This window comes from Xiphophorus hellerii, chromosome 3, assembly GCF_003331165.1.
Source record: "Xiphophorus hellerii strain 12219 chromosome 3, Xiphophorus_hellerii-4.1, whole genome shotgun sequence".
NCBI lineage: Eukaryota > Metazoa > Chordata > Actinopteri > Cyprinodontiformes > Poeciliidae > Xiphophorus > Xiphophorus hellerii.
Genome location: NC_045674.1, coordinates 14,324,678 through 14,337,100, shown reverse-complemented (window position 1 = coordinate 14,337,100; position 12,423 = coordinate 14,324,678). Strand labels below are relative to the sequence as shown.

General features: G+C 39.7%; 1 protein-coding gene across 1 annotated transcript; it reads right to left on the bottom strand.

Annotated features, from left to right (window-relative positions):
- Positions 1-581: 581 nt before the first annotated feature.
- leng8 (leukocyte receptor cluster (LRC) member 8) lies at positions 582-10,908 on the bottom strand. The gene is made up of 16 exons (XM_032558770.1): positions 10,864-10,908; positions 10,591-10,745; positions 9,745-9,868; positions 8,824-8,958; positions 8,088-8,165; positions 7,425-7,845; positions 7,142-7,313; positions 6,904-7,074; positions 6,469-6,717; positions 6,217-6,375; positions 5,386-5,680; positions 4,900-5,001; positions 4,735-4,803; positions 4,516-4,645; positions 4,225-4,432; positions 582-4,009 (listed from the first exon to the last, which is right to left on the bottom strand). The coding sequence occupies exons 2-16, from the start codon at positions 10,629-10,631 to the stop codon at positions 3,847-3,849; spliced, it is 2,517 nt and encodes an 838-aa protein (XP_032414661.1). The 5' UTR covers positions 10,632-10,745; positions 10,864-10,908; the 3' UTR covers positions 582-3,846.
- Between the last annotated feature and the right edge of the window lie 1,515 nt (positions 10,909-12,423).

Genomic DNA, 12,423 nt, shown 5'->3' with positions numbered 1-12,423 from the left:
ACAAATATTTATGTTTGTCTTTTACCCACTGAGAAATGAAGATTGACTTTTTGTTGTTTCAGTCAGTGGTACTCAGATAAAAGAGAAATACATTTTCACTAGAAAATAGTTTTCAGTGAAAACTCAAGATTTTGTAAGATTTGCCACAAAAAGATCTTTTTTTTTAATTTTTGTTTGACCAAAACTTTAGAAACTGAAACAACCTCTTTATAATGTTGGTTTTTTTCCTCTTCCTCAATTTTACTTTTTTCTGAACTCTCCTTATTCTCAAGTTTACAGGATATGATTAATTTTGCCAGGGTCTGTCTTCTTTTATGCATTTCTTTCCTCTAAGCATAAGGCACCTTTTTCTTAATTTTTCTGAATTAATTTATTGTAGATATTCGTTTCTTCTTACACCCACCAGCAGAACACTAGAGGACCTTTGACGCTGACCTTTCCTTTCCTCTATTCACCAAATTAAATTTGTCTCATTTGAATAATTCATTATGGTATTCTTTATCCTTGTAGATTTATCTTTTAAGTCATTACTTGTTCACCAATTCATCCATCTTTCAATAAAAAAAAAAGCATGGACCAGATGCCTTTTATTCTTTACTTTTATTATTTCAAAAATTGTTTACACAATATATACAAAATGGCAACGTTCTCAGATCTGTATAGGAGTGGGGAAATGGGGAGAGGGGCTTTGCAGATAAACCTCCAGCTTGTTAGTGCGCTGCAACATAAACTATTAAAGCACTGCAGATGTCATACAATACTTACTAGTCAGGGTGACAAGTTGCACACAGCAAATGCTCACAAACAAATTCGACATAAAAAAGGGAGAATGACGAGAAATACTGGTTAGATGTTCAGTGAGGAGAGAGTTTCATGCAGGGGTGAGAAAAAGAGTGAAAGGCGAGAGGAAGGAAATAAATCTAAACGGACCAGCTGGGAAGAAATGGAAGAAAATGAAAAACTAAGCAAGAGGGAGACGAGAACTGTGTGTCAAGGATCAAGAAAGGAGTTTATGAAGGGATACAGTAACAAAAGAGCAAAAATAAATAAATGAAAACATGAACATGACTGACTAGGAAAAAAATAAATGAAAGTGTGTTCAGTTAGTTATCAAAGGATGGATTCTCTTTAGACTGAGCCTTAGATCTGCACAAGTGAAACCTGTGTAGAAATTTACATCAAACGTTACAGATGAAAGTCGTTTCTTATCCTATGAGCACATTTCAGAAACCTAAACTTAGAAATCAACGTTCTGCATGTCCAGACACATTTTAGATAAGGGATCTCAATTAGATTTCAAACTTAACTCTATCAATCTTACAAAACAAAAAAAAAAAAAAGGAAAATTAAACCAATAATTGTACACAGATTAAGCAAACAGAGCAAATGCACCTGGACAAACAGAAACCATCGGAACAGGGTCATTGACAGGTCATCATCTTTAAAACTAAAACCCAACATCTTAAATATTTGGATTAGCAGCAAAGAACCACATCAGCAGCAGGGCATGTTTATACATTTCGATAAGAGAGGCTCCCTTGTTTTCAACCAGCTGCACGGCTGCAGTGTGGGCAGGTCAAATCAGGACTTGCTCACAGCTTCACTCTCTCCGGCAGCCTTCTGGAGGAGGTGCACCCACTTCCTCACTCCGTGTGCTCCTGCAATGCAGCAGCGCTACAAGCTGAAGAACGAGAGGCGTGGCAGTGCGTGGGAACGGGGAGTGGGAGGAGGGGGAAGGATGGAGGGCAGAGGAGAGGGTGGATGAAGGGGGAAAGAAAAGACAAGTTGAAATCATTGTCAAAAATATCTGTAGTAACAACGATCAAATTACTGCGACCCATTCACTTGTTAATGATTTGTCACATTTCCCACACATCATGGAGTCTTAGCTTGACATCTTGGAACGTAGTATTTTGATTTCTTATTCACTGCAGTAAAAATCGCCACAACGCGTAGCACAACCACCACCACCACCCCACAAACATCCGAAAGTAAGTCGCATAAATCATTTATGAAAATAAAGGAACTCTCAAACTTACCCAGGAGTAAACAAAAAAGTATTCACTATTTAAATAAAAACAAAATTTCAAACATGACAATATTTACAATATTTCTCATCGAGCTTGTACAACAAGCCTGCAGCTCCCCTTGTTGTAATACAAGTCTAATACACCGAGGTTAACATCTGCTCTGATCATTCCATAATACTGAGCTGAAGTTTCCCCATTTAGGAGAGCAGGAGAGACGAGCTTGAGAATAATTTGACAAGCAGCAAAAGACATCTGTTGTTTGGTTCTGGGGTTCATTTACCACAATAATGAGACAAAGCTTTACCCAATTAGAACTTCAAAGTTCTCCATCACCGGAACTAACTACTGGCATTCTGGATGGTAAAAAACAAAAAAAATATATATATATATAAAGCTCCCTAATTATTGCTGAACATTTCATGACAAAGTGAAAAACATCCAATTAGACATATCTTCCATTTACAGTTAAAGTTTTTAAACTTTTTAATTAGTTGAAACTTTTATTTTACAAATTTCATAGAAACAATGACAGTTTGGCAAAAGTACTAATCTGCACTTGGTTCACTGAACTCTTAAATTACTGTCTACATCTGTTTAAAACTTATTTTGCAAACTACATTATGCACTTCTCAGACAGTAGAGTGCATGTGTGCTGTAAAACTTTTTTTTGACATTGCTAAATTATTAGAACCCTTACTGTGCAAAAATCTACCTGTGAATTTTCCCTGAACCCTGACACATTTCATAATTCTTCTGCCATTCTATGAAAGAAAAGCCAATACTGCTGTCCAAAGAAGAAGAAAACAAAACCAAAGAGTGAAGACGCCTCAGCTGTGCCACCATCCAGCTCCTTCCAGAAGTTCCTCTTTCTTACCAGCGTTGCAGACACAGAGCAGCATACAAACCAGTCGGTTCTCCTTGGCGGCCCTGTCAGGATGCAGATTCTCCGTAGCGGCGTTTCTGTATAATGGCTGCTAAAACGTCCCGATGGATGCAGAAAGGCCTCGTCGCTACGGTCCGGCAGAAAGGAGACATGCTGGATTCCAGACGCCGGTGGGACCTTTTACCTGACGCCAAGGGAAGCAGAACCTCATCCAGTGGTCGATCGAATCCGCTTCATCTTGATGAACGCTTATCAGAAATAAAGTCAGTGCTCCTGAAACTTGGGACTTCTTTGCAGTGCTGCTGTGTTAGAGCCCATCAGAGAAGCTCAGGAGCAGCGATTCACACCTCAGTCCTTTTCTTTCAGGTTGACGCCACAGGCAGACGGGACGCCGGACGGGAGATACAAACCACCAGCTCTTCTTCCTGAAATAGAACCGCCATCTTCTCACAGTCTTTGCGAGCAACCAGTCGCACCGGGGCGGTTCTGCAGGCTCCAGAGGGCAGAGAACGACTTGACGGGTACCCGTTTGAGACTTGGATCTTCAGGTCTTTAAGCTGTTGACTTGAGGAAGGAAAAACATAACAGAACACTGTTAGCACTAAAATCTGCGAGGGGAGAGGGAAAGGATCCATGAGGGTCCCTGACCTAGATGTGAATGCTTAGTGCTTAGATGATCTAACCCCACTTATAAAACTGTTCCCTCTGTTGTTCAACCAATTTAGTGTGTTTGGACAGTCTTTAATTATTAATCTGCTGTTTTCTAAGACAAGGTAATGTCTTGAATGGATGTGTAAAGACTGAGTGTACTAGTGAGTATCTATATGGATACTACTGCCTGCTTCTACACTCTGAAGGGCTTTGCAAAGAAAGTAAGGATCTATGCTGATCCCTCTGTCTCCCTCAACAAGGTCACCCTACCACCGCCCTCCCTCAAGAAGCAGCCAAGCAGGCTGTACTGGCTTTGCAGTCTATCTTTTTGGGGTCGGAGGGGGCGAATGAAACACCTAGCCCAGTTAAAAAGGCCATACAGGAGTCTAAACACGGAAAGCCCAGAGCTTTCTGCACATATTCAACAGGAAGGTCGGGTCTGAATCTGTGAACACAGAAGAAGAGAGAGGAAGACATGTCAGCTATACATGAAGCAACTAAAAGTGTGAAATACTCGGGCGAAGCCATATAAGCATCAATATAAAAAAAAAAAAAAAAGTTAAACTTGCTGAGTGCCGCATTTCAAGTGTTCACTTTTTGTAACTTCTATCATTATGGCTTCCAGTTAATGAAAATCCTGATTTCTGGAGCATAACTCACGTTTTGACAATGGCCCGAAGAGCGAGCTTTCTCTCTCTTTCTACAAACTTGTCAATGAGATATGAAGCCATGCGTGGCGCTTCCTGGTAGAGCTTAAAGAAACGATGGTAGTTCCCCAGCGCCCAGGCGGCACGGAGTGCAAGAGAATGAGCGACACACTCATCCGCTCGCAGAGTCGGGGTCAAGTACACCAGCTCGGTGATCTGATCTGGAGGGAAAGGGGCCAACATGAAAACGCTGAAAAATGTTGCCTTTTTTTAGACCAATTATGACACAAAGATGCAAGCTTACCTCCAGAGTTTTTAGTGAACATGTAATACAGCAGTCTATAAGCTGTAAACTCGCCAATATTCTCTGAGGGATTATCCTTGTACAAGGCCTTCAGCTGAGTCTGGCACTGGTTGAACTCCTCATGATCTCCCTAAGAGTCCAAACAGCAATAAGATAAGCTTAGAAAACACACCTTCGCAAAAAATAAGCACATACACAAAAACACAAACGAAATCTCACTTTTTCAAGGGCGATGCGTGCATGACACTCATACACTTCCACTGTGAAGTCAGTTCGAATGCCTTGGACCTGGCAGGGACACAGTAACAAAAGTTATTTTTTAGTTGATATTTTTTTCTGTTTTAAATTAGGAGACTAAAATGACAGCAGGCTAATTCAACGCACCGTGAGGTCCTGTCGTATGGACTTCATCTGCTCACATGCATAAGCGTAGTCCTGCTTAGTTTTCCAGTGGGCCTTTACAGCTAGCAGGGACTTCCTTAGCACCTGACAGAAGACAAGAATGGAAACAGTTCAAACGTGAGATCTTTAGTCTCTGAAGGCTGCAAACATTGTCAACATTTAACTCTATCATTTTAAAAGAACAGGTCAAAGATGCAGAAGAAGTACAACCGGATGCAGTGAGGAGCTTTTTATGAAGAAAAAAGCTCCTCACTACTTCTTTTCTTCTAGGTCAGACATTGGGGGGAAAAAAGGAAAAAGAACTCTAGTTGGAACATGATGTGAAGTTATGTAGAAATTTGTTAGACTCAGAGGAATTAATTTTCAAGTAAACATAAATTAAACTACTATAGATCCAAAATTACAAACTGTCCAGTATATGGGTAAAAACTGAGGGGAATTTGTGTTTGCATCTTCTGAATGGCATACCTGTACGGGGCGGACAGTGGAAGGGTCGGGGGCACAGGTGAGCCTCAGGTAGGGCTTGGTGATGTCGTGACATGAGCCCACGATGGGGCAGTCCTCCCAGCTGAGGCTCTCCTGGGTCCCATCAGGCAGATCCAGGGAGTTGATGGAGAGAACCAGCGGCTCAGAGCGAAGCTGCTTCTGAAAACGAGCTGCTCTGCTCTGCTTCTTAGCTTCCCTGTTTGGGTCATGGAAATCCATACCAGCGCTTCCCCCTTTCCTCTTTTTTCCAACAGTTGCATTTGAATCATCCATGTTCCTAAAAGACACATTTTTAAAATGTAAAGCTTTTGTAAAACAAAAGCACATTAGAGATGCATTGAGAAACTGGCTAGTGCTTTCAGCTTGACTGCCCCGGATTAAAACCTCATTATTTTTCCTATCAGTGAATAAATAATCTCGACACACAACTACATTTTACTAAAGACAACACTCTTCAGTGTGAATGTCATTGCAGAAGAAGGAAAAGCAGAGGTTTACCACAGGATGTCAATTTGTGCCTAACAAATGTTTTGTCAAAGTGGTGGTTTAACTACACTACAGTAGTTATAGCAATTCATGCTCATTACCAATATAAAATGCTAAAGGAAACTGTAATTTTAGAGTAAAATATTACTTTACAACTCTTGAACACACAGTAGGAAGGGCTGCCAATTATAGCTCTTAAAGAGAAAATTGGTATCAGATGATAAAGCTTTACAAAACTGAGTCCCAAATATCACATTTATTCACCACTTAAGAACAGGAATGATAAATAAATCAATGACTAGTAAATTCTAGAGATGTTCATCCTACCGTCTTCCTCTGTTGGCCTTTCCTCCTCTTCCTCTGCCTCTCTCTCCACGTCCCTTGTCCCTGTCGTTACCGCGACCGCGCCCACCTTTCTGTCCTCGTCTTGACAGCTGAGGCTGCAGGTCGCTGGACATGCTGCTGTCTGACTGGGAGCCAGAATCACTGGACAGGTAGGTAGACATCAGACATCTTAGCAATCAGCATACAGGACACTTCAAGTATTCGAAGCAAAGGAGGGCAAGACTTGAATCTTACCTGCGCCTGTGTCTTTGGTTGCTTCGATCTCTGTGTCGGCCGTGAGAAGGCGAAGGAGAGCGGGAGGAGGATCGCGATGAACTAGACGATGGACTCCTTTGAGAAAAAATGTTCCTGTAGTTACCTAACCTGTGGCCAATTCCTCTGCCCCTGGAAGCAGCCCCCATTGTACTTCCTCCACGCATCATGGAGTTATCTGATGTTCTCTGGGGTAGAACAGTTTCCCAACGAGACTGCTTTATCTTTAATCTGTGGAAAACAAAAGCCCAGCTTCAGACAAAACTTTACTGATTCTTTGCTATGAGAACACCTCCTTAAGAGAGCAATTAACTCACAAGACTGGTCAAAACCAAAAAGAAAATAAAACTAACATCTTCCTGGCAGTAATTAGCTTCTACTAACAATTTCAGTATTCAAAGCCAGAACTGAACTCACTCTGGTAACGGCTCACGGGTCCAGTCAATTGTGTAGGCAGAACCATCCTTCAGCCGCTCCTGGAGGACTTCCTTTAACACCTTCTCGGTACGATCCTTGTCTTCCTCCGTTTCGCAGGCGGTGAAACAGCGTTGCACATACTCTTTCATCGCTTGCGGCCAGTCCTGGGGTCTGGAGAGGAATTTAAGGTCATTACCAGTTCATCTGGTTGTTAAAGAATGAGTAAAGCGAGTCTGACCTCATCTGGGCCGCTCCGGGAGCAGTGCTGGCAGTAGCTGGTGAGGAAGGAGCCTGATTTAACCCGGTGGGCTGCTCACCTGGTTGGAAAGTCTGACTGGAAACTGGGGAACACTGAACCTGATAGGGCCTCTTGGAAATATTAAATTTAACCGGTGCTATTCCTGGTGCCTCTGTGAGAGCAAAAACATTTAAAGCAAACAATTATCACCGTTTTCCCTCCAAGAAAGCAACATAAAAACTAATGATGGAGAAGCTGTAATGTGAGAAAAAGAAAAGCTCACGTTTCATGCGGTGCCAGATCTGCTGTCCTTGTTTTTGGTTTTTATTGGCCTCTCCGCGGCCCGGCCCAGGTGAGTACTGACTCTGCAGCTGTTGCTGCTGGGAATTATTCTGAGAACTCTGGTAGGAGTTCGGCGCCTGGAAACTCTGGCCATAGTTTGGTCTGCCCTGGGAGTGATTGTACACTTGCATTTGGTTGGGGTCACTGGGCGGGTATGACATGCTATTGTTGTTGCTGTAAGAATTTTGCGAAGCAGGCGGGGCGTACTGGGAATTGGGGAGAGGGGGGATAGGTGAGGGTGGCGGGGGCGGGGGATTCTCTGAGGTGGTTGGGCTCTGGGGAGGCTGGGGGGTGGCGGGTGGAGGGGGCTGTGGTTGGGAGTAGTTTGGGGTCTGGTCTTCCATTCCAGGCACAGGGGGAGGCTGTGAAAACAAAACAGTAGAATCAGGAAAACTTCCACACAACTGTGCATCAAGCAACAACAACGATAACAAAACCAAAAGAAAAATCCACTGGTTTCTAATTTAATTTATAAATTTAATCATATCTTGACTGCTTCGTCAGAAGATCTGATTTTGTTTGTTGATTCCAAAACAGTCACTACCATAACTCATCATCTGAAAGTAATTTAAAATTTTACTTCAAAGAAAAATACACTCTATACCTGTCCATTAGAAGTTGGAGTTCCTGGATATGCTCCTTGAGGCACACCATACTGATTTGGTGGGTATGCAGCGCCATACTGAAAGAGACACAAGAACAGGAAATCTGACTTATTTCTTTGTCAGTTGTCATTTTACTGAAGACCAGAGATATTGTTTCAACTAAACAATCAAATCTCATCAAGCTGTGAAACATGATCAATGATTCTAAAGAATTTGTTTGGTGCAATAAATGGCAGGCTACTAGATGCATTTATGCAATCACAATAATATCACAGTTGCACTTTTGTTTTTTAAATTAAGCATAGCCCGACACTGTACATTTAAAATAGCATTGTAGGATGTACAGCCTTGGGTAAAAACAAATTTGACCCGTTGCGCCATAATTATGTCCATGCACATATCAGTTCCCCTTTAATTGATCAGCACCGTCAGAGCAAAAGATTAAAAGTTGTATGCCACAATCTCTCCACAAAACTGGGGAGTTTGGCAGATATAAACAGACAATTGGCTAACTTTGCTTCTTTTCTTTAATGGTAACAGTGTAAAACTAATAGTAAAAGTCTACTTCAGTATTTTATTGAGTCAAGTGTGTTTAAACAAAAGTAAAAGCAATTAGGAAAAATTTTTCCAATTACTCTGATTATAGACACATAAAAAATAGAATACACCAATTTGTTGGTACAAAATAAGCCTGCTAAACACAATCTATGAGCAATTTGTTTCCTCTGTACTCACAGGTCCCATTTGGTAGTAGTAGTTGTAGGGGTATGTGTATCCAGGATAATGCTGCTGAGTTTGCTGGTACCATGGATAGTACTGCTGCTGCTGAAGAGCAGCAGAGTCACCAACTGCTGCCTGAAACTGGCCTGCCTAAAATTACCAACACAACAACAAAATCTTTTGTATTAACAATAATAAACAAGCATTTAATAGGAACAGAAGTCAAAGTAAACTACAAGATGCTTTAGCAAAACCCAAAGGACAAGCACTAAACAGCTTAATTAAGACATATCTGTGGTAATGTCCTTCACTGAAGTTAAGAGTGGATCGATATTTACTGATCAGAAGTGGCAAAGGCCTTAAATTACACAGTGACAGATGCAACCATTTGATTTAATGTTTCTTAACATTAAGGATGGGCAATATGGACTTAAATGTGATTTTTTTTCTTTTGTGATGCTGACAAGATAGACAATAAAAAAAGTTTTTAAAATCATTCAATCATTGTCATTATAAAATGCATAGCTAAACAGTATACAATAATCGAATATTAAAATATATTGATTTAAATGATGCCCTTTCAGAACCAACAATGAAAAATGATTATTAACTTTGGTGTTTTGTAGACTTAATCAATTGGACATAGTTGTCAAAATAAATATAAACGCTTAACGTTTTCCATGATAATGAGTGTCTTAATTGCACTTCTTGCCACATACATGAGAACACTTTAAAGTAAATCTTGCATGTGAAACAAAATTTTAAATAAATAAATAAAAAGTGATTGCAATCATAGCAACTCTTTAAAGTATTACCACTGTGTATCAATAACAATTCTAGGCTTGAAATGAAAGCATCTGAAGATTTAGTACACCCATAGGTTCATAGATTCTGTAGTGTGAAACAGGTAAGATGCAACAAAGATGAAACACAAACCTCGGCCGTGTTTCTGTTATCTTGTGAATTCTTAGAAGTTTTGTTGATTGATGCGAGTGCTTGTCGTGCTTTTTCCCATTCTGGATTTTCATGCACATGGCCATCTGCAGCAGGGCCGTAGGACCTGCCATCAACAAAAATACAAATACTTGGGATGAGTTTGCCAGATATTTTTGTTAGAATTCAAAAACTAACTGGATCAGGACAACAAAGTCTCAAAATGTCTTCATAACATAAGGAATTACCCCACAGATTAGGGTTTACCCAAACACGTCAGGTCAGGAGCAGTAATTTCAGTATTTGCTTTATTTGCATCAGCAACACATTAGGACTGGCCCAGCTCAAAAGCTATGATATTTAATCTCTGCAAACGTGAACTAGATTACCGTACCCTTTGCTTTCTAGCTGTTGCCACCTCATTTTTCGAGAAATGCAACACCCTAGAATTTATGAAAACAAAAAATACGTTTTTATTTTCATATTTTTATTGGGGATGGATCTCAACTTTTCATTTTTAAAAACATTGACAAGCATCGAGTTTCTCCGTTATTAACCCAGCATAATATGTTTGACCTATTATCACGTTGTCAGATACAGAACGTTTAATAAATTGCATTTTTTTAAAGTTACATTTTAGCGAAATAACTGCAACTAACGCGTTACCCTTCCGTTAGCCGTATCAACGGCCTACATACAACCCTGCACATTTCCTGTAAGCGAGGCATAAACCTAATGCCATTACCGGTAATGAAATAAAACAAAACAAATTAAAGACATGATGTATGTTCATCACACGATATTTACTTGAACTAAATTAACGTTCTTGTTTTAAAGAGTGTGACCTACCAGTTGGTTGTAGTGGTCGCCTGAGCCGTGTTGGCCGCCATTTCACTACAGATTAGCCGTTAGCTTCAGAAAGCTAACCAGAAAAACTAGGCTAACGCCGTTAGCCTTAGCTCCTCTAAAATCCCTCAGAAGGTAAACAACACTAAAAATCCAACCTGAAATGTAAATTACAGTGGGGACAATCAGTTGATAGCGAATACAATTATCTAAACAAAGAAAATAAACGTTAATACACCCTAACACAAGAGGTAAATTAAAAGAAAACAAGCAGACATTCATGTATCTGTTCCTTCTGCGTTGACGAACAACTCGGTCTGAGCAAACTACAGAGCTACAAAATGGCAGATAAGTTAAACTGGCCAAGTCGGCCAACGGCCTCCCCTTGTTTATTTCCCCCAGCGTAGTGTCTTACAGGCAGAACTGCGACACGAACTGCGCTCATATAATGTCCTGTTTCCCGTTCCCCTTAGCCAACTACGTTTAGTGTTTAAGTTTACTTTGAAACAGTATTTGTTACTTGTTCTGCCCATAAAACAAAATAAAGCGACTTCTTTATGCCTTAGCAGACAGGCGCAGGGTATACTTAGCCAAATATGTCTTGTCGCAGTTAGTCACTTTCTCACCTGAAAGTTCAGTGTTGGAAAGGGAAACAAAGCATTAGATTTACAGCATAATAAAACGAAACTGTACTTTTATATATCTATATTTCTCTTTTCTGTTGTTAATAATGTTATACGTCCACTTTATTTTGAATTTTGTAAATAGCTTACCTATACGACAAATATTGGGAAGATTATTTCAGTTAACAGTTAAACCACTGTGTTGGATATTTTTGTGTTGCAAACCTTGCGCAGCGGGGGTAGACTTCAGTCCAATTATCACAGGTTTATACTTTAATTTTTTTATCAGGTATTTTCATCTGAATTTCGATTGTCAAACAATTAGAATCCACATTTTATAATTTTTTTCCCCAAAGTTTTATAATCTCAAACCTGAGCTAAATTAACATATTTATTGACAAAAGTTTTCACCTTTCAAAGTATTGCCTTGCCAGGACTTTACCATCACTGTTAAATTTACAATGTAAATGAGTGAGCTTCCAGCAGAGTAAGAAAACAATTAAACTTCTGCTAAAACAGAGAAAGCTTGGTGATCTTTTGGTCCAAACCGCTGAAATTTGACCAGAAAGCCCAACTATTTGTAGGAAAACAAAGAAAAACATTGGTTTTAAACATTTTCAAATACATTCATACTGATTTAAAACATATTTCATAGTTAAAAGTGGCACAAAGACGTATAAAAACAACAAACCCTGCATTTAAATCAGCATTGATGTGAACTTGTACATAATAGCAACACATTCTAGACACTTATTCCCTAAATATGAATGCTGATTATTTTCCTCTTTAATTTTATTTATTTTACACATTTCCAGTTGTGTTATGAAGAAATAAGTGAATGAAACAAGTAGGAAATTATGAAAAGTAAAAAAGATCAGGTACTTCTCACAAGTGTTATTGCTCCGCTTGTTGGGTCAGTTCCTCTGTTATCTATGTGTACGCCTCATTCTAGCCTCTGTTGTCTCTTGTAGAGAGTTTTGAAGCAAGAAACATGCAGGAATTTGATAAAGACCTTATCTTTATGGTAACAACTCAGCTGTAAACATAATGATCTGATGTATAAATCTGGAAAAGAGAAATCTGGACCAATCTATGGAAATCTGGAAATCTATGTGAATAAATAAAACAGAAAGCTCAGTAAGTATCCCATTCAAAATTATTAATAAACAGTTAATAAACCATTAGCTATGAAATCTCTGAAGACTATATGAGC